This window comes from Nelumbo nucifera, chromosome 3, assembly GCF_055504915.1.
Source record: "Nelumbo nucifera cultivar China Antique chromosome 3, China Antique-T2T, whole genome shotgun sequence".
Taxonomy (NCBI): Eukaryota; Viridiplantae; Streptophyta; class Magnoliopsida; order Proteales; family Nelumbonaceae; genus Nelumbo; species Nelumbo nucifera.
This window is the reverse complement of record NC_142651.1, coordinates 19,793,307-19,815,262: the sequence shown is the minus strand read 5'-3', so window position 1 is coordinate 19,815,262 and position 21,956 is coordinate 19,793,307. Positions and strand designations below refer to the sequence as shown.

Sequence of the window (21,956 nt, the reverse complement as noted above, 5' to 3'; positions counted from 1 at the left end):
TAAAATAATGTAAAATTTGAAATACAAATTAAAAATAAATCAAAATTTACACCCAAATCATTTGCACTACCATTACTGCAACCAAACGCATTATGGGAATTAGACTTGCTGCATCATCACCTTAGTTACTTAAGAAATCTCTTAACTCAATATGCCAACATTCTCTCAACAAATACTGGAAAAAATCATGCATATTGGTGAACAACCCCATGTGGGAGTTGGGAACTTCTAGGTACCCTTTAAACCAATCAATTTACAGTTTTAGGAGACAAAACCCTTCTTTTAAATGATCAAGAGAACTACCAAAATCTGTGATTACGCCCCAAATCTCTACTGATAGATCAGACTATCGTTCTACTCTCTTTCCCGAGCAGAAGGGTAGGCTCACCATACATGTAAAGTGATAACTATTTCAAGGAAATGTTATTTGGCAGAGGATTCAATTTCGTGATGAGAGACCCTTGAACAACAAGAACCCAAGGCCCCCAATGGCTATGGTTAAAACAAGAGGGACTCCGAAAAATTCAACATCTTCCATTATGCTTTTCTGGGTTGCCCTTCCTTGGTGAGAGTATTCACCCAGGTTCTCATGAAGGAGATTGCTGAGGTTGTCTAACTGATGCATGATTTGACGTTGTCCTCGAGCAATAACCAGAATCTGTTTATAACAAGTAAATCAGAATCACGTTTAAAACAGAATGATCGGAGCTTAAACAAAATTTAATCAAATTGCAGATGTCAGTGCAGTCTTATAAAATAAAGTGTATTGATTGAAAAAGAGACTCTATACTGAACCTTCAATGCAACATTCATCCATACCACTCAACTATATTTCAAAAGCCAAAGTGGGAGTAGATGATTTAGCCAAAACATCAGGACAAAATTCCGTTTGCACCCTAAGCAAAGGACTCCACATGCTAAAAAGAGGCTTGGTCATCAACAATCAACATCATATTTTGCAGATGGCCCATTCTCATCTGTGATTCTTTTGGGTGGGATGTTGTCCATGTATTATATCAACTTGACCGTCCAATTAAGGAAATCATTTATTGGACTTTGTGGATGCTTTTTCACTACTTAACAAAAACCAGTTGCTTGGATCACCAGCAGCAGATAAAATGGGTATGCACAGAACCCTTAAATAGATAAACAAAGATGTGAGATGTTTGATTTTTCATGGTACCTCTTCCATTAATGGGGACTCCTTAGCCAATTGGGAAGAAGATGAGGAATTGGGTAGAATGGACCCAGTCAAGGAACCGTTGCTTAAATTAGACACAAAGAGTGAAGTGGGTCCAGAGCCATTGCAGGCTTCAGCTTGCAGTGCCAGGTTTTGCTGGCTAGGAGAAACTTTCCTGATGGTAAGTTTAGAATTTAGCTCTTCAATCCGAGAAGTGAATTCATCCATTCTCTCGTTCAGTGTTGAAATTTGTTCAGAGAGTTGAGTAATGACTCCCTAGCACAATCGACAGAGAAGTTAATAAACAATGCTAAAGGTTTAGTGCATACTGTTCGAAAATAACACAATTTTGTTGAATATTATTTTCTTGAGAGTTGAGACATGTATGAACTCACTTGGTTTGCTAGAGTTGCAGGTGATTCTGGGACTCTCCCATCAATCCTACTGTTGACGGCAAGTCTTGTCAGCTTGGACAGATTCTTGTCCCTATGTGTTGTATAAGAGTGTGACAAACCACTGCTTAAAAATTAAAATACACAAGTGTACCATGAGTTTTAGCCTTTTAGGCGTAAAGATTTTTTAAGAAAAATACCATACTAATAAATTTAATAAACTAAGCAATAGGCTTTTGCGCAACCAAAGTGGGTTTCTAAATAAAGTGGCCAAGTGAATCAAACATTATTATGTCACAACAACTAGTATTGTTGTCTGTTCACAAATAATTAAACAACATGAATTCCCAAGTTGGCTGAGCACAAACAAATAACCAACCAGGTATTCCTGTCTTTTCTATTGCATGGATTAAAGGATATTTATCTTGCTCTTCTATCCCTTGATAAAATAAAGTTATTTTTCATATTTATTAAGAAAATGGAAACAGAGACAATATGAACACTCAAGCTGGTTCGTGACAAAGAAACAACAAGGTCCAAAAAATTTCCAAACAAGCTAATTTGGTCAAACACTTATATCATGCCCATGGTCTGAGTCATCACGGAAAGGGATAGTGCATATTACCTTTTCAGATGCTTAATCCTCATGGAAACCTTATCTGCAGAGGCCCGAGAAAGTGCCTCTTTGGGGCTCGAGGCCAGATCATCATCTATACTAAGCTTTGTCTTCAAATCATCTGGTAATGCCTGTGAAACAGATCAGATCAGGACTAACCAAACACAAAAGGGCATAACCAATTAAAAAGATATATGAAGAGATGTCATACCATAACTTCGTTAACAAGTTTTTCCAACTGTATCTGTTCTATGTATGTGCGAGGAACATATGAACCTTCCAAACCTAGATGCTCGGCTACATATCTTACAAATAAGCGGTCCCTTCCTTGCACCTTTTTACCAGAACCAATGGAAAACATTAGTTTCTAGATCACCAGGATTTAATAAGATGGACAATTTATAGGAAAATGATGAATAATTGTAGATGTCAATAGATCCATCTTTTAGGCAAGTGGACAATGATTCAATTGATAACTAAAAACTGGAAATTAAAACATCAACACTCCTACGGGGCAATATGAGGTACGGGTGTAATTGAACTGAGCCGAGCCGAACATCAGCATGTCTAGGCTTGGTTCGATTAAATATTTGATGAGTTCGAGTTCAGCTCAAAAGGTTGAACTTTTTTTGGTCAAACTCGAGTTCAAATAACTAATCGAACTTACCATGAGATTTAAACTCAATTGGAATCAAACTCAAGCCTGGATTATTCGATTAAAGCTCAATTCAATTGCACCCCTAACATGATGTCTTCATTGGGTTTGGCCATAGCACCTGCAATTCCATACACATAATATACATAAAACTATAAAACATGAATCCACTTGGGAAATCTAGATCAAAAAGCATAGTTGCTTAATCAATTGGCCTTTTTCTTCAACAGGTGATGATATTTCATCATTCCTTCAACTAAAATGGTAAAAGTTAATAACATTCAATAGTGTTAATCTCAACAAAGGAGATTTTTGCATGCATTGCATATGCACCCAAAAGGCATTTGAGTTTAGTTTTCTGCCCTTCATAAGATAACATCAGCTGTTTAAAAGTTTTATGCAACATCATGCTCTTGCAAGATGCAATGTTTTCTCTTTCAGTAAAGCGCCACTGCAATGACCACTCTAATCAAAGGAATTAGTAGGCATCCTGCAGGTCTTTCACACAGTCATGGTATTTTATAGGTTAACTAAGACATGCAATGTCACCATGCAAAGACACAAATTAATTGCAGGCAAAACTGATTTGAAATCCTTGAGTTCCAAATGCAGATAAATGATGGTTGTATCCAAGTCATGGTGGCATGGTACAATACCTGAACATAGTGACGATTGAGCTGTTCTAACCAATCAATTTTCACACAGACCCTGTCCTCAGAGAAGATATGGCTGCTTCGCTTCAGGATGGCTGCTATTGTGTACCCCAAGGCCATCAAACCACCAAGAAGACGCACACTGACTTCAAAAGTTATTCTTGGTGATATAATGAATGGCCTATCTGTAACCCATTCCTGAGATCAATGAATGCAATTGAACAAAAAAAGATGAGCCTCTAATTGTCACTTTTACCAGGAAAACAAATATTGTGAACAAAATTAGAATCATAGGAACAAAATGAGATACTCAGGATTAAAAGAACATGTATGATATACCAAAACATGGTTTAACTGTATCATACAATTCATATCCAAGTTACTCCCATGAAAGATACAAGGAAAATGAAAGTATTACTGGACCCTACTGGGAACATGTATGGTTCTTATAAAATACATGCTTCTATCTACCACAAATACTTAATTCTTGCTTTGTTGTATAAGGAACCATTTGGTAATAAGTTTTAAAGGATATTATAGGATCCTTAATAGGTGAAGCTGACATTGGGTAGATTACCATACCCTTGAATATTTTTATTTTATTTAAATCCAATATATTCCAAAGCAAGTGAAACTTACAAGTTTTCTGATCACTGCAAGCAAGATTAGTAACAGTTTAAAAGCAATACTGAATTAATACTTCACCAAATAACTGAGATTTTGCTGCAGAAATCTCAGAATAATAGGATTGTATCTATCTCAGTCCCAAAATGGAAAGTTTCAGGACTGTTGACTAGAAGATGGGATCAAAACCCTATCAAATCTGAACCAATCTTCAAAGCAGATTAATGACCAGTTAAATGAGGCCTGGGCGACACCAACTACAAAGTTTTAGGCTGATTCAATCAGCCAATTTAGGGAAAATAAGGAAAAACTGACCTGCTAGGTGTATTTTCTAGAAAAAAACCTATCAGCTTCGGCTGATTAAAACAGCTCTCAAATAACCTTCAACCAGAGTTTGATAGTAATCAAAATACTTCTTAAACAATCCTCTAATCACCCAAGAAGTTAATCGAATCAGTAGCTGGTGGATATGACCTGCTCCGATACCATGCCAATCTTCCAGTTTGTGAGAACACCAAAGGTTTCAGGGGTATCTAACATAGTTGTCAAGGCGGGTGCCTAGGCGCCAAGGCGCCCTTGGAGGCTCGCCTCGCCCAATCGCGAAGCAGTTATGTGTTTATATACTAATTTCTTTTTATTGTTTTCTTATTTGTTAGGGTTTAATCAACACAAACATTGCTAACTGTTGTATTAAACCCATGATTTGAAGTATCGATACACCTCTGTGTATCGGTACTTATAACAATACTCCCCCTATTTTTTTATTTCTTTGGTTTTCAATTTCATTTTTAAATATATATTATTTTAAATAATGGGTCCCCAAAAGCACTTCTAAACAGGTGTATCAGGATCCCAAAGATACAATTCACCCAATACGGGGTATACGAAATTTTGATCCTTGATTGAACCCTCAAAGATTTCAAAACCTGAACCAATAAGCAAGGGAAGAACTTAAAATTTTGTCTAATCAACACATTTTCTTCTTCTTCTTCTTCTTCCAGCTTTTCTTTTCTTCTTTTCCTATAATAAAAGTAGGGGTTCAGCCCCTACATTTTTTTAATTTTCTTTCCTTTGTTCTTTTTCTTCTCATAAAATGTTGATTTTCTAGACTTAAAACATGAAATTTATACTTCTCTTATGAAAATTATGGATAATTATTAAGGAAAGATGGTTATGGAACACCTAGGAAACTACCCTAGGATATATGGTTTTACACTTTTACTTAAAAAAATTACATCGCCTAGGTGATGCCTAGGCGCCCCACTGTTGCCCAGACTCGCCTTGGTGCCTTGAAAGCTATGGTGTCTAATAGAATGAATCGACCGCCAGCCCCAAAGAACCTAAATATACATTAATTATATGTATTTACAAAGGATCCCTTGAAGGGCTAAAGGTGAAAAAAGAGTAATTACAAAAAGGGCCCTTAGAGGGCTGAAAGATAATAGTAGACAAAGACTATAATACAACAGGAACCATAGAACTACGGTACATCAAGTGTCTCCACAAAACCAGCTATTTTTTTGGTACTCTACAGGTTTGATGGAATTAGTTCAACACTCTCTCCTATTTGATCCAAGTATATAAATATAATAGGCCAAATGACATTAGTTGTAAATGGTGCACTGTCCACTTCACATTCACTAAGACAGTTCCACCTATTTTACAAAAAAAAAAAAGGAGAGAATTCCACCTAAACAAATATGTTAAAATAGGTGCCTATGAGGAATTTAAAGAAAAAACAATTCAAGAAAACTAAGTAAACCTAACAAGGATTTAAAATCACTAGTACATATATAAAAACAAATTTGCCACTAAAACAAGTAGCCATCTTGGTAAAAATTATTTGCACATGGCATAGTTTTCAAGGCACCAAGGCGAGGCTAGGCGACTGGGGGCGCCTTGTCTATAGTATTGAGTGAGCAACATGTTTCAACATCAGGGTATTGTGTGACAAACATGTTTCATGTTTCCAATTATCTATAGTATATGCTACATGGGCATGGTACGAAGTCACTTTCATTAGTACATATAAGATCAAACTTTATTTGTCAATATCAATTACCATTATCTTTTATGCAATGTATTCTTAACTTATATACGACATTTTTTACGGATAGAACTCCTCGAGGCAGATGCTGAAATCAGATGCAAGAGAACAGTTCGCAGGTGGACAGAACTCCTCAAGGCAAAACATGCGATGGCTTCCAGTTGTTAAAGCTAAAGAAGGCAACCAAGAGAAGAGGGGAGAAGACAGAAGAAACCCAAGATACACCAGGAATAGCAGAGATGATCTTGAAGGAGAAGATGATGGCTGGGTAAGTTGCGATTTCTTAGAGGATGACATAGAGACAGAATGGGAAGCAGGAAGCCAGACCGATGAGCTGGAAGACACCTTCAGCACAACTATTCTATTCTCTGAGAACGCAGAAGATGCTACTGAAGTGCTGAAACCATCTACTGACAGTGGGATGCTAAACGAAGCCGAGCGCTAATTGGATGCCAGGTAGGAAAATCGAACCTCAGGTGAGAAGGATTCAATCCAGAAAATGAACGAGAGGCGAGGAACCTGCGGGAAGACAATGGTTAATCACCAGATTTCAAACATGGATACATCAGGAGGGGATGAACGACAGAGCCTTGGAAGTACTAACAAGGGTGAATTAAGTCTAGGTTGTGGCCTACAAAGTCATACTCTGTTGTCGACTGGTCAAACCCAACCGATTACTGATTGTCCACTCCCTCCAGACCCAGGTATGGTTGTGTTTTCGGATTTGGTTACTAATGCCCACTCTGCTCATGATGTCTGTCTCCCATATTCCAGTCCTGCTTCCTTGCCAAATACCCTTGGATTAGAAGATGATAGAGGTGGTGTTGGTGGGGAGATACAGGAGGGGTGAGAGGGAGCTGAGGGTGTGGAACTTAATAATCAAAGAGCTGGATAATTTGACTAGGGTGAAAATGGAGAAGGAAGAGGTGATAGAGAGAAGAACAGTGAGTTCAAAATAGTTGAAGGAAGGGTGGAGCAGGAGAAGGAAAGCAAGAGGCATAGAGAGGATGGAAGTAAACAGACTAAAAAGGGAGATGAAGAAGAGGACTCTCTAGCTGAATTTTTTGAAAAGCTAGGGTGCAAGGTGAAAAATCTGAATGAGCTGAAAAGGTATTTGGAGATTAAAAATGAAGCTGGGAAAAGGAGGAAAAGAAGGCTAAGTGAAGTTGAGAGGCTGAAATTGGATGTGGACGGGGACAAAGAATTTAGTGAGAGGAAGGGTAGGGGAAGAAAAGGAGGTTCTTAGGAAAGAAAGTTTAGGAGTGGGGCAGACTATATTGGAGTAATGAAGATTGTAAGTTGGAATGTGAGAGGCTTGGGGAATGCAAGAAAGAGAGCTTTAATAAAGGAGGTCCTAAGGAAAGAAAACCCAGATATCTTTTTAATCCAGGAATCTAAACTCGACAAAATGTGGGCTAGAAGTGTGTGGAGAGAAAATGGACTGAGTTGGGTAATGAGTCCATCTTGGGGTTCATTTGGAGGGATAGTCACATTGTGGAAGGATGAAATGTTGGAGGGAGTGGAAGAATTAATGGGAAGATTCTCAGTTTCTATCAAATTCAAGCAAGTGACAGATGGGTTTGAATGGGTCTTAACTAATGTTTATGGCCCTACTGGCTACAAGCAAAGGAATGAACTGTGGGAAGAATTGGAAGACATTAGAGGTCTGTGGGATGGGCCTTGGTGTTTAGGAGGGGATATCAATGTGCCCAGGTTTAGTGATGAGTGCAATAAGGTAACACAAAGGAGTACTACCAGTATGAGGAAGTTTAATGAGTTTATCAATGCCTTTGAACTCAAGGAATTGAATCTCTCACATAATAGTTTCACCTGGTCTAATCTCCAAGTTGATCCAATGTGCTCCAAACTAGACATATTCTTATTTACCACAGATTGGGAAGAGCACTGGGGAGAATTGGTGTCAAGGGCCTCGCCGAGAGCTACTTCCGATCATTAGCCAATTATGCTAAGCAAGGCAGTTTTTGGAAACAATGGTCCTTCCCCTTTAGATTTGAGAATATGTGGCTTCTACACCCAGATTTTAAAGAGAAAGTGAAGCAGTGGTGGAATGAAATTAACCCGAGGGCAAATTGGGAAAGAATGAAATCCCATTGAAACTAAAAGAGCTGAAAGTCAAAATTAAGGAGTGGAATACTCTTCACTTTGGGAGGATAGAAGAAAGGAAGTGTTTGTTCAGTAGCTACAACAGTTCGAACCAGGAGAAGAGCAGAAGGAGAAGAAGAAGAAGAAGAAGAAAACAGTCAAACATTGTAGGCTAAGCCCTACCATTCGACCATAATATGGACTAGGGGTTTAAATAAGTACAAAGACTAAACTACCCCCACTTAAGTATGGGACAGGAAGTCTAATTAGAACTGCCACATAAGCACATAACTTAAACTGATTTGAAAAGACTAATCTACCCCTCATTTGGCTAACTCTAACACTCCCCCTCAAGCTGGAGAATATATGTCATATAATCCCAGCTTGTTACATATATAGTTCACTCTCCCTGAGTTTAAACCTTTTGTAAACAAATTTGCCCATTGATCACCTGAGCCCACATGTTTTGTGCTTATCTCTCAAGTAAGGACTTTCTTCCTCACAAAGTGGCAATCAATCTCTATTGTTCTCTCATGAAAAACAGGACTAGATGAGATGTGAATTGCAGCTTGATTATCACAATACAATCTCATAGGTCTGTCCATTGTGAATCCAATTTCTTGTAGGAGGTTTCTCAGCCATACTAATTCACATGTAGTGTGTGCCATGGCTCTATATTCGGCTTCAACACTACTCCTTGCTACAACAGTTTGCTTCTTACTCTTCCATGTCACTAGATTGCCTCCAAGGAATGTGCAGTAACCTGTAGTAGATCTTCTATCCGACATAGAGCCTGCCCAATCTGGCATTTGTATACCCAACTACCTCAAGTCTTCCTCCTTGTTTGTACAATAACCCACGGCTTGGAGTCCCCTTCAAGTACCTTACAATTCTAAGAATTGCATCCTAGTGAGGTATCTGAGGATTCTGCATAAATTGGCTCACCACACTGACTGTAAAGGAGATGTCTGGTCTTGTGATAGTCAGATAGTTCATCTTCCCCACTAACCGTCTATATCTTTCATGATCATCAAATATTTCACCTGTATCACTGCTCAACTTAGCATTTGGTTCCATGGAAGTTTCGGCCAATTTCGCACCTAACAGTCTTGTTTCATCCAGCAGTTCAAGGACATATTTTCTTTGGCACAGATTTACACATTGTTTTGAACTAGCAACTTCTATACCCAAGAAGTACTTCAACTTCCCAAGGTCTTTTGTTTGAAAATGTTCTTGCAGGAAAACCTTTAGTTTATCAATCCCCAATTTGTCACTGCCAGTTATGACAAGGTCATCACCATAGACTACTAATAAAATCTTTCTGGCTTCTGAATCATAGTTGAACACTGAGTGGTCAACCCGACGTTGTTTCATTCCAAAATTCTTCACTAAATTTCCCAAACCAAGCACGAGGAGATTGTTTCAACCCATAAATTGCCTCTTTTAGTCTACACACCTTACCATCCTCCCCCTGAGCAACAAACCCAGGTGGTTGCTCCATATATACCTCCTCCATGAGGTCACCATGAAGGAAGGCATTTTTAATGTCACGTTGAAACAAGGGCCAATCATACATAAAGTTGGCACTTATTTTGGGTTCCATACTATTCCATAACCATGTCATGATTTGGGCATCTTCTTGTTCCCAGTCATCAAACCCTGAAGAGTCGGCTGATGGTTTATCTCCCTTCACATGCTTCACTTTCCTCTTTGCCTTGAGAAAAACGTCCACTGACTTGGCCCATAGCACATAGTTCTCACCATTAAGTTTAATTGAAGTCATTTGCACACCCAGATAGTTAGAGGGAATCACTACACTAGGTTTCTGATCACTACAACCATCTCCGGTTTCTACGATGATGCCCTCCAAATGCTACTTCTAATCTGAATCCCTAGTCGCCAACTGAGTACTGCTGTCAGGAGTTTGATATTCCAGACACTATAGCAGTCCTCAAACATAGATGATAGGTTCACAACCAGTCACAATCAATCACCACTGTTCACAACCAGTCACAATCAATCAGTCCCCAAACACAGATGATAGGTACACAAACTTCTGTTCTTGTTCACACCACTACTGATTTCACAGAACCATAAATCACAATGACATTAATTCAGCAACTCATTAACCACATACAAGCCCTCTTGAAGCTGCTCAATAGAGGTTGAGCATCACAAGCACCACCACACAACCATATCTATCACACGTGGTACAGATTTGTCTGACCTTTTCAGAGGGCACTACAAATCCAAAAAAAAAAAAAAAACTACTACCACTGCAGTAACCTGTCATTCGATTCAGGTCACTTGTGACCAACAAGGGCTTCAAAACAAACTACAGACCCACACAAAAGGGTCAAACATACCCTTACACCATTCCGCCACTGCCAACACAGCCTGTTCTTGGACTTTTTTTCCAAGAACCAAGGCTACAAACAACCCAGAAATACCAACAGCACAAAAAAAAGGTAACCAACCTCTGATGGAGAGCTTCAGTCGACCATCCACTTCTGGAATTATTTTTCTTGAAAAATAGTCAAGTTCTGAGCAGAGGAAGAAGGACTAAAGTGTTCTCAGACCTAGGTCGAACCTGTGTTCTCCATTTTCAGCCCAGAAAGAAGAAAGAAAATGAAGTCACGATCAGAGAGAAGCAGGAGAGGAGATTTAGAGAGCAATGTCCTGCACCGATACCATGTTTCTTCAGTAGCTACAGCAGTTCGAACCAGGAGAAGAGCAGAAGAAGAAGAAGAAGAAAACAGTTGAACATTGTAGGCTAAACCCTACCATTCGACCATAATATGGATTAGGGGTTTAATTAAGTACAAAGACTAAAACCCCGCTTAGTATGGGACAGGAAGTCTAATTAGAACTGCCACATAAGCACATAACTTAAACTGATTGGAAAAGACGAATCTACCCCCCATTTGCTAACTCTAACAGGAAGCAACGGTTGATAAGCCAAATCGAGGAATTAGATGCAATGGAAAAACTGGGATGTTTTGGGGAAAAGGACAAAGAGGTGAGGTGGGAGTTGAGGAAAAATCTGGAGGACACAATTTTTAAAGAAAGAAATTAGTTTGAGGCAAAAATCCAGACACAAATGGGTGAAAGAGGGAGATAGGAATACAAAATTCTTCAATGCTATAGCTAATAGCAGAAAAAGGAAGAACTCCATTTCTAAGTTGGTGGTTGATGATACAACTATAACCCAACAGAATGAGATTGCTGGGGCTTTTGTGGAATATTTCAAATTTATCTTCAGCAGGCCTCTAAACGAGAGATTAAGGATTGAAGGGTTGGATTGGCCCAGGCTCCCTGATGAGTTGATTGAGTGGTTGGAAAGAGAGTTTGAACTGGAAGTAAGGGATGCCATCTTCTCTATGGATAGATCTAAAGCCCCGGGCTGATATCCAAAGTGTTTTCTCGGAATTCTTTGAAAGAGGGGTGATAAATCCAGGCCTGAACTCTACCTTTATTTCCTTAATTCCAAAAAAGGAGGGAACATGTCACCCTAAAGAGTTTTGACCCATCAGTTTGGTAAATAGCCTCTATAAGATCATTGCTAAGGTGTTATCCCGAAAAATTAGAGAGGTGCTTCCCACAATCATATCCCCTAATCAAGGTGCTTTTGTGAAGAATAGACAAGTTGTAGACCAAATCTTAATAGCAAATGAGAGTGTGGAGGATTTTAAAAGAAGAGGGAAGAAAGGGTTGGTGTGCACATTGGATCTAGAAAAGGCTTATGATTTGGTTGATTGGTCCTTATTGCTAGAAGTATTAGAGCCCGTTGGTTTTGGGCAGAGGTGGTGCAAATGGATAAGAGGGTGTATCAGAACGTGCCACTATTCTATATTGGTGAATGGTAGGGTGATAGTTCATTTTCCAGCTACTAGGGGTATTAGGCAAGGGGACCCCCTCTCCCCTTCCTTTTTACCCTGATTGTTGAAGTGTTAAGGAGGCTTATTGAGAAAGAAAATGCTAGATGATTGGTAAATGGTTGGAGAGTTGGGAGGGACAGGGTTCCGGTCACTCATTTACAATTTGCGGATGACACAATTCTGTTTTGTGGTGGGGAGGAGATTGGGTGGGTTAGTAATTTAAAGATGGTGATCAAGGTGTTTGAACAAGCGACTAACTTCAAGGTAAACTTTGATAAGAGTTGTGTGATTGACATCAATATGAGTGTCAGAGAGGTGGGAAGAAAGGGCTCAAGTTTTGGGTTGTGAGATTGCTCAATGGCCATTGAAATATCTGGGGCTTCCACTAGGGGATAACCCTACCACGAGGAGCTTTTGGAACCCGGTGATTGACAGATTCACAAAAAGGCTAGCCTCTTGGAAGAAAAACTACCTATCTTTGGGTGGTAGGATAACTTTGATAAAGTCAAGCTTGGCAAACCTTCCGATTTACTTTCTGCTGTGTTTAGAATTCCTGAGGGAGTATGTAGGATTTTGGAAAAATTAATGAGGGATTTCTTATGGGAACCAAGGGAGGAGAAAAGAGGCCATAGAGTTAAGTGGGACTTGGTTACAAAAGCCAAAAGTGATGGTGGTCTGGGTGTGGGTAACTTAAAGAAGAAGAATGAAGCTCTTTTGGGGAAATGGTTATGGAGATTGAATAAAGAAAGGGAGAATTTGTGGGCTAAAATAATCCTAAGTATTCATGGGCAAGAGGCAGATGGCTGGAACACGGGGATCTCATCTAGGGCTACAAGGGCTTCTCCTTGGAAGTTTATTCATGCCATCCTTCCTTTGTTTCTTCCTTTTATCAGGTATGACCTTTGTTCGGGTATGTCTGTGAGATTTTGGGAACATATTTGGGTGGGAGACATTCCTTTGAAAGAGCAGTTCCCCTCTTTGTTTTCTCTCTCAAGGTTTAAAAATGAGCTTGTAGCCACCTTTCTTACTTTGTCTGATTCTGCTGTTAATTGGAATCTGGGTTTTAGAAGGGCTCTCATAGCTTCTGAATTGGATTCCATCTCTAACTTACTTAAGATTCTGGAGGAGGTAGTTATTGACCCCTCTAGAGTGGACAATAGGGTGTGTCTCTTGTTCTGTCAGGTATTTTCTCTTCTCTTCTTTTTTCAAAGAATTAACACAGTCCCATCCGGTCCTTGGTTCTCCTTTCCCAGTCTTGGAAGTTTGGGGTAGAACAATCCCTCCCATAGTAGGTGCTTTTTGCTGGGAGGCTATCCTAGAAAAGTGTAACACTTGTGACCTACTTCAAAAGAAAAGGCCTAATTGGTGTTTATCCCCGCACTAGTGCATTTTATGTAAGAAGAATGGTGAGAGCTGTTATCACTTATTAGTTTCTTGCCCCTTTGTTTCGGAAATCTGGTGTTTGTTTTTCTCTCTTTTTGGTTGAAAATGGACCCCCCCCCCTTCAAGTGTGCAGAGCTTATTTAGTACTACATCAGTAAGGCATTTAAAAAAGAGAGGTAAACTCTTGTGGAGATGGAGTGTGTGGGAGGAAAGAAATCAAAGAACTTTTCATGAGCAAGAAAAAAGCAGGGAAGCCATTATTGAATTAATATATGTTAGGATGGTCCATTGGGTCAAGTCTATGAAGATATTTGAAGGTTGTTCAGCAGGAGACATCATTCGAAAGTGGGAAGAAGTGGGTCAGTCTGCTCCCTTGACTTCTTCCCCTAGTCCTGCTTGGACTCCATCTTCGGAATACATTAAATTGAACTTTGATGGTAGCAGTGAAGGAAACCCAGGCCTTTCAGGTATAGGTGGAGTGTTCTGCGATGAAGAAGGTCGAATTATTGCCATGTTCTCAGCACCTATAGGCTGGGGGGATTCATTGAGAGCTGAAATTTTGGCAACTCTGGAAGGGATCAAAAGAGCCCAGCAGTTGAAAATCAGAAATATGTTGGTGGAAGGAGATTCTAGGCTGACAGTTAGATGGTTGCAAGAGGAAGATTCTAGTCTGTGGAAGTTCTCAAATGAAAAAAAGAAAATCAACCAGATTACTCAAAACATGCAAATTCAGGTTCAGTGGGCCAAGAGGTGTGCCAATTCTCTGGCAGACTCTTTGGCCAAACAAGGGGTGCGAAGAGCAAATCTTTTTTGGGTTGTGTTGTAATCTGACCATTAATGTTAGGGAGGGTTAAGTGTTTTTACCCCTCCCTTCATATTGTATCTTTCTATAATATTTTTTTCTTAATAAAAGTTACTGTTATTGATAAAAAAAAAATGTACAAAGAAGGTTGTGCCAAAGCACTCCTAAGATACAATTTAAAACTTTATCCTTGCCTGACAATGTTTCAGCCTTTGAATTGTTTATTAAGTGCTACCTAAGCTATCAAATTAGAGGAACTGATGTTTCTCATAGTCACTCTGCAGCTAGCTTTTCTTGGTCAAACTTTTTCTAATGAATGAATGGTTAAGATATTGATGCACAGATCAAAGGGAAAAGTTATTAAAAGGAAGAAAATATAAATACTGTAAATCAAGATAACAAATCATTTACATAGATTGATCAATTGCCTCTATGGATTCTAAATAAGGATGGTCAGCAAACAAAAACAAATAGTGTTATGGACCTAAAGGGCAGATAATATGGGATTTTGTTCCTTACGTGGTCTATTAGGGTGTGTGTAAGGAGATAAGTAAGAAATTTGAAAGCTGCTCTCATTCTCTTCCCAGGATACAGTTATCATTACCAATCCAAAAGAAAGAAAGAAAGAAAGAAAGAAAGAAAGAAAGAAAGAAAAGGATACGCCCTGATATTATATCTTTTCATACAGATTGTAACTCATTCTCAAGCGCTTGGTGTGGCAGGATGTTGCACGAAATTGGCTAGTCTTTGGTTGTGTAGTTGGCATATTATAAAACCCTTTTTGTATTATATATTTGTACTATTCTTTTCAGTAAGAAAAAAAAATAATATCTGCAAGAAGATTGGTAACAATATTTGCAAACACAAAACCTTCATGACAGAAAAGCTCAATTTCCTGCAAAACCAACCTCAAACATAAGATTATACTTGCCATCCCTGTTCCTCATCCTGAGATATGATTGGCATGCTTCTGGATCTTCACCTGGTGGTAGAAGGTATATATCATACGTCTCCTCCATAGTTTCTTTGTGTTCTTCAGAGATAACAGACTTGATTTGATCAACTGTCACTGTTCTCAGCGACTACAATAATAGAAAGCACTCAGTGCTAGATGAAACAATTATAGAACATCAGTAATGAACCATTTTTTACTAGTAGTGAACCATTTAAGTTTGAAGAAATAAGATGGAAACTAACCTTTAAAATGTACATGGGGTTCTGGAATCCTGTGAATGGATTGAACTTATTGGTAATTTTTATATGAGCTGTTTGGAGATCTGGCTCAATAAAAGCCTTGTACATTGGATATACCTGTGCAGAACAACAAACTATAAATGTAAATGCTTCATGATAACCTAGTTTGCCAGTATCACACAGTCAAAACTTTCTAAAGAAAACATCTAACATGGGGCAAGTGAAAGAACCGTTTCAGAGATCTGATGGATTATTTCTTCCGGTTCTTGCCCAGCACGTTGTATGTCACGTAAAACCCGTTTTACAAGGTCAAAGTGAACTCCACCAGTAACAGATACTCGAAGGTCCAGAAGAGGTCGCAACTTTTCACTCAGAGCATAGATGCCCTCAATAATCACAAGACGGGAGGTTGGAACTTCAACTGTCCTGTTGAGAATATAAATAAAAAAATATATTAAGAATTAGGAATATTGAGGAATGTTGATAACTTCATTAGATCTATTAGGGTCCCCACCTTTTCTTTTTAAGAAAAGTGCATGAAAATAAAAGATTTGAACCTGGAGAATGCATTCCTTCTACAAAAATAAAAATAACTACAATAGTATATGCCTGTAATTCTGCAGACACATTGAAACATGCACATTGGTGTTGCAGTGAAAAGACAAGGAATTCTTGGAAAGTTTTACTGAATAAGTGGAAAAATCTTACTCAATTGAGCAAATACATGACCACCTACTGGTTGATCAGCTGGTACTAAGTCAATATATGTAGCTCTAGTTCCATATGTTTAACTATGGGAAATGTTTACCCAAAACAATTAAGCACATAAAACATCCATCATTCCATACTTTTTTTGGTAACTGTAAAGCTTTATTGCATTATTAAAAAGATGTTATTTACAATGTGCCATACACCCCTATTATAGGTCAGCATGTCTTTGTAGCCCTTCTGTGTTTTGGCTTTTAGATTACAAGCTTCCCCCATGAGAAGTATTTCCACAAAACAGTTGCTCCCAAAGGGCACCTTTTGCCAATGATCATCCATGTCATTCATGGATCTCTGTGTCCATTAAAACCTTAGCCCCAATTCTGCAGCTAATCTTCTTACTTTCATGATCTCTTGTCTGAAGAGCCATGGACCAGAATTTTATTGTTTGAACCAACCAACAACCAATTTGGAGTCACCTTCAGCCACAATGTGACTATATTGCAAGGATTTTCCTATTCTCAGCCCAGATTGCAATCAATTCAGCCTTTATAGAGTTCTATATTCCAATGGGACATGAAATATAAGGCCAAGACATCTTTGTTCCTGAAAACACCTCCAATACCTGAAACTCCAAGGTTACCCAAACTACAATGATAAAAATTGAATTTATTGAGATTTGGTTACAGAGGGATCCATATTGATCTTATCCCCCTATAAATTGATGAGTGTGGCACAATATTTCAATTTCAGAAAATGTCATCAGTTGTGAAAGGCTTGAAGGCTTACATAGACTTCATCTAATGAGCAACTTCCATGGATATGATTTCCATAAGGACCCATTTGGACTGAGATTTGTCTTTAAAAATCCTATTGTTCCATTCTTCCCATATTGAGCATAGGAAAGCTGCCCTCATCCAAAGAATCTTCCCTCTTTTTTTTCTTTTGTGAGAAGAAAGAAGAGCAGAAAAGCCTCATAACCTCCCTAGGAGGATCAGACCTGCCACCAACGACAGCAAAAGGGAAAATTCCAAATGCTGGATGTAAAAGAGAAGGAGATTAGTAGATGGTTAGTAGTTTCACATCTTGCTCGGAAAAGGAAACCTCTCAACAAAAGGCGGCCCTTCCAAACAGCTCTCATAGGAAAATGGGGTAATGGATGAAGAGGAAGAAAAGAATTTAAAGAAAGAAGCACAAGAGCAGACACCAAAGTAATCAGCAACCCAAATACTAAAGTCAGCTGAACTGGATGTTAATGTTTTGTAAACATCCACAAAAAAATGAGCCGAGTGAAAAGTGGGCATGGAAATCTTGACCCACTTTGCACTCACCTGAACTGGATGTTAATGTTTTGTACCTTACATTTTTGTTTTTATGCTATTTTCTAACAGACCCTTAGTTCCAAAGAGATATCACTAGGTAAGGAGGGAAAGTCTAAAACATCAACCTTCAACCTTCCACTTGGGGAATGAGATCCTAGTAAGGACTCAAATGTGATCCACAAAAACCTTGGGTATTTCATCCCATTGTGAAATTTCCTCTCCACTAACAACCAACCTAGTGAAACAATTCTTTTTTCTCCTGCCACTTGCCAATGAGTTAAAAAAAAAAATTGGAGTTAGGATCCCCTATTTAATTTATTTGATAGAAATTTTTTTTCCAACTAATCACCTTGCTCTTAAGGATTGCATCCAACTCATTTTTGGATTCCAATGCTTGGTTCTCCCCTATTCCAACAAACCTCTCTCCTATTTTCTATCCAACACCTCTATTTGGGAAAATATGGCAGTTTACTTTCCCCTAGAAGACCAAAGACCACTATATTCCAAGATTTCAATTTTAGGTTCGATCTTTGAAATTTCTTCCAAGATTAAAAGCCCTTTGATCTAGCAGTCAAATCCTCCTCCCACCACAATTTAATACTAAAAAACGATGGGTGGAATAACCACATATTCTCAAATCTAATAAGGATGGGTCCAATTCTAGGGGAGGCATATGAGGTTATGATGGGACAGTGATTAGAGAGGTCTAGAAAGGGCTCTAAAAGAAAGATGAGACCAGTTCCCTTTCCAATAAGTGAGAAAAGCAATTTGTCCAGTTGGAGCAAGTATGCCTAGCTGCGAAGTTTGTCTAAATAAACACAACTTACAAATAAGGGATTTCCTTGAGTTAACTTTCATTGATAAAACTATTGAATTTTGTTACACTTCTATTGATGTTTTAATGAGGGTGTTATTAAAGTTCACTCCCATGAACCTCTACGGAGTACAGTTCTTCCTAGTAGAATTTCTCTCTATATTCCTTCCCTCTATTTTTTCTCATCCCACCCATGTTGACTTTCCTCACAAGAAGTATCACCATCCCCTTCAAAGCCTAAACGCTCTTTTCCTCTGCCAAATCCTAATACATTTCCTGAATCAGTTTCTAGATCAATTTCATAAGATCTCCTGCGTGGTTATTGTAGACCTATTTAAAAGAGCATCACCTGTGGCTGTGAATGCTGTGCAGCAAAAGGAAGGTAAACAATAAAAGAATCAGGAATAACAGAACTCAAAGAGTGAAAAGGATGCAGCATATTAGGCCTGGTTTGTTTGAAATTCAATTTCATTTGCATTGGTGCAAAGTATGAGGTGCAAATGAGTTGAATGCAAAAACAGTTATATTTATTTTAAATTTTACTTTGTTTTGTTTGTTTACAATATAAATGGAGTAAAATAAAACCTAAAGCAAAGTAAAACTCGAGGTAAAAGTGAATCATAAGTTATACTCTTCTGCTCTGCACTCTCGTACATCTGTAGAAGTGTAAATGAAATTGCATTACAAACAAACAAAGCCTTAAGAGGGGAGTCTGTTGAGGCTGTGAGTGTGTGAAAAGCAAACTTTGGGAGTCCTCTACCCTTTGTGGATTGGTTTTAGTTAGTCAGTTCACCTAAAAATGGGTTTCAAAGCTTTCCAAAGAACTTGCCATTTCATTTCTTGTTAACCCAGTTGTTTCTTTGTTTTCTTTCTTTTTTTTTTTTCTTTTTTTACACAAAGCTGTAGTTTTCTAGCCTCCCACATACACCCTATGTTGGTCCTCCAAAAACCTGAGTTTCTTTGCGCCACCATTGGTGAACAAATGTTCTCTGTCTTGAATTGAATGCCAATTGTGTGCTCTCCTTCTGATTCCTTCCTCCATGATCAAGCCTTGGGTACTGAATAATATTGCACATACCAATGCTAGACCCATCAGACAAGTCTTCCACCTTTTATAGTCTTCACACCAAATCTATCCCTTGTCTGAATCTACTTGTAGGTTTTCATTGTGATCTCTACAGTAGAGAGATTCAGTTTGTCCACTTCATTGTGATCTCCTTTGTATTGGCACCCACTCCAACAAGATAATGTAAAGCCTTGTGCTTTTGGTCTTTGCAACTTCAAATCCTTCAACCTGACAGGAGGAAGATGACAACTCCAATGCTTTTAAGATCTATTGTCCATTTATTCTCTTTTCGAGGCAAGCTATTGCATTCTTCGGTTGCTGGTTCAAACCAGGCCAAACCAGTCTGTTTGATGTTTCTTGTTCTTTAGTTGAACCTTAAACCCCCAGATTGACTCAAACCCTTCTATCCACTTGGCCACTAGTCTTGGCTCTTCCATACCTACCACTTCTATATTAGTTACCTATCACCAAAGGCACTTTGCCTTTCTCCAGAAAAGTTTTGCCAGGAATTACCATTTTTGTATTAATTTTGCAAAATGTGAAATCAAAACTCTCATTTCCTCTTCATTCCTCTGCATAGTTTCCATTACTCTTAGTATCCAAATGTTGTCAAAATCTTATGATTTACGATACAATTCACAATTTGGATCATGAATGCCAAGGGTTTCAATTAAAATCTCATGTTTGAATCCTTTTTTGCAAAAAAATTATCCTACAATTTGATTCATAAATCTTATGATTTTTATGATTCTTGCAATTCACTGTGACTTGTTTTAAAGCCCTCACTAGAAAATGATTTATTTATGTTATTTAATACCAGACACTAGCTTATTTTCTATCATATGTAGGTTAAAGAGTTATTGTATGTAGATTATTTAACTTTCAAGTCAAACTTGATTATATCATTTTAGGTTTCTATCTATCTATCTATATAATTTTTTGGCAAGTTTGTAAAAAATAGAAATAATCCTACGATTTACAAAGCGATTCACAATTCAGTTCGATTCAACTTTCTCTACAATTTACAATAAAATGACGATTTTCAAAATATTGGTTCAATGATGTTGCATCTGCTTCTAGGAATTCTCTACACAAAGTCTTATAATGATGCAGGATCATATTTGCTCATGACTCAAGAGTACCATGCCCCATCACACAGCCAAATGACATGTTTCAGATTCTCCTCCAAGAACTTCTCCAAGGCTCACCAATCCCTTCCTTTCTGGCTGTGACTATGATCACTCTCTCCCATTTCTCATCCTTGTCTTCCACTGAGATTGAATGCTTCAAGGATGCCGATATACTGTTGACTAACTGGTTTGGCCCTGCACATAGTTTTATCATTACCCTATTAGGGTACCTTCATTAACTACTGCAGATTCCTGGAGAATAGTCTCCATTCCAAACACTCTTGTAGCTTCTGGAATACATATTTCCTGCCTCTTGTTAGATGCAAATTTTTCAGTTAAGCAGAGAAATCTTTCTCTTTTGTTCTCCTTCCTTTCTACCTTGTATGATCATCTATCTCCTACCATCTTGTTGCTCCATAACCCTATATGCCCAACAAGGCATGGTCTGTCCATGGAACTTTTGAACCAGAAGATTGCCTCTTCTTCTAGTCTCACTGTTCCCTTTCTTCCTTCTCTAATTTTTAGAGATACTTTGTCTCCTGATGCAAACTCTTTTGAGATGAACCCCATCGCTTCGATGCTTAGCATCTTATTCCATCATATATGTATAATACTTATTAAACAAAGGCAGCCATATGCTCAAAAGAGATAAAATCCATACACAGAAAACCTAATTAATTTAGCTTTGATTCATGCATATCTTTGCTACACTAAGAATCAGAACCTGTGACTTTTTAATGACCAAAGCCTTGCATATCTAAAAGCTTTTATTCTACAAGCAGAAGGTAAGGAGCAAACCTGTATCCTGTGCGGCAGCTAGACTTGAAATCATATATTGGCACCTGAACAGGCTTCCCTTCTTTTAAACCATGGATATTCTCAAGCAATGTGTCATAATCAGTCAATCGTGGGTCTGTTTCAGAAAATAAAATGTTAGATATCTATAAAAATGGAAAAGGTGGGTCATAATCAGTCAAGTGAAATTGGCAAATTGAAATAATAAATAAAGCCTTTAGCTCCATGGGAAAAAGTGGAGGAAAGCAAAGAAAATAGAAATGGAAAGGGTACTTGATGTACCAATCAGTATATAGGTGGTCAGAATCATCATCTGCTATATCCCACCTATGTGGAAGCGTGCTGAAAATGCAAGATCTAGGGCCCGTTTGGCGCGTCTTTTTGGGAAGATCTTCTGGTAGCTCTGACAGTCAAAAAACGCATTGAGCTTTTGCATGAAGATCTGAGCAGCCTAAAGCTAGTTTGGCAGAAGCACGACTTTCTGTGCGTCTTTCCGTGTCTTTCCGCGCAAGAATAAAATGCGAAAGACACTGTTAAAGTGAGCCAAATAGGGGTAGTTTAGTCATCTTATGTGTGTTAAGTAGTTTGCTTATATGG

The 21,956-nt window shown here is 38.4% G+C and overlaps 1 protein-coding gene across 4 annotated transcripts in view; it reads right to left on the bottom strand.

Moving 5' to 3' along the window:
• Window positions 1-21,956, bottom strand: part of LOC104600491 (inorganic pyrophosphatase TTM1-like) — a 37,137-nt gene continuing 15,181 nt past the window's right edge. For 2 of the 4 annotated variants that reach the window (XM_010263455.3, XM_088901745.1), the window contains 10 exons: window positions 21,363-21,477; window positions 15,758-15,953; window positions 15,531-15,644; window positions 15,242-15,415; window positions 3,500-3,694; window positions 2,400-2,522; window positions 2,198-2,319; window positions 1,576-1,696; window positions 1,184-1,456; window positions 1-658 (listed from right to left, as the gene is read on the bottom strand). In XM_010263455.3, coding sequence (XP_010261757.1) covers window positions 440-658; window positions 1,184-1,456; window positions 1,576-1,696; window positions 2,198-2,319; window positions 2,400-2,522; window positions 3,500-3,694; window positions 15,242-15,415; window positions 15,531-15,644; window positions 15,758-15,953; window positions 21,363-21,477 — 1,652 coding nt within the window. In that variant the 3' untranslated portion in view covers window positions 1-439. Of the gene's footprint in view, window positions 659-1,183; window positions 1,457-1,575; window positions 1,697-2,197; window positions 2,320-2,399; window positions 2,523-3,499; window positions 3,695-15,241; window positions 15,416-15,530; window positions 15,645-15,757; window positions 15,954-21,362; window positions 21,478-21,641; window positions 21,828-21,956 lie in introns of those variants that run through there. The other 2 variants (XM_088901744.1, XM_010263462.3) reach the window with 2 other exon arrangements.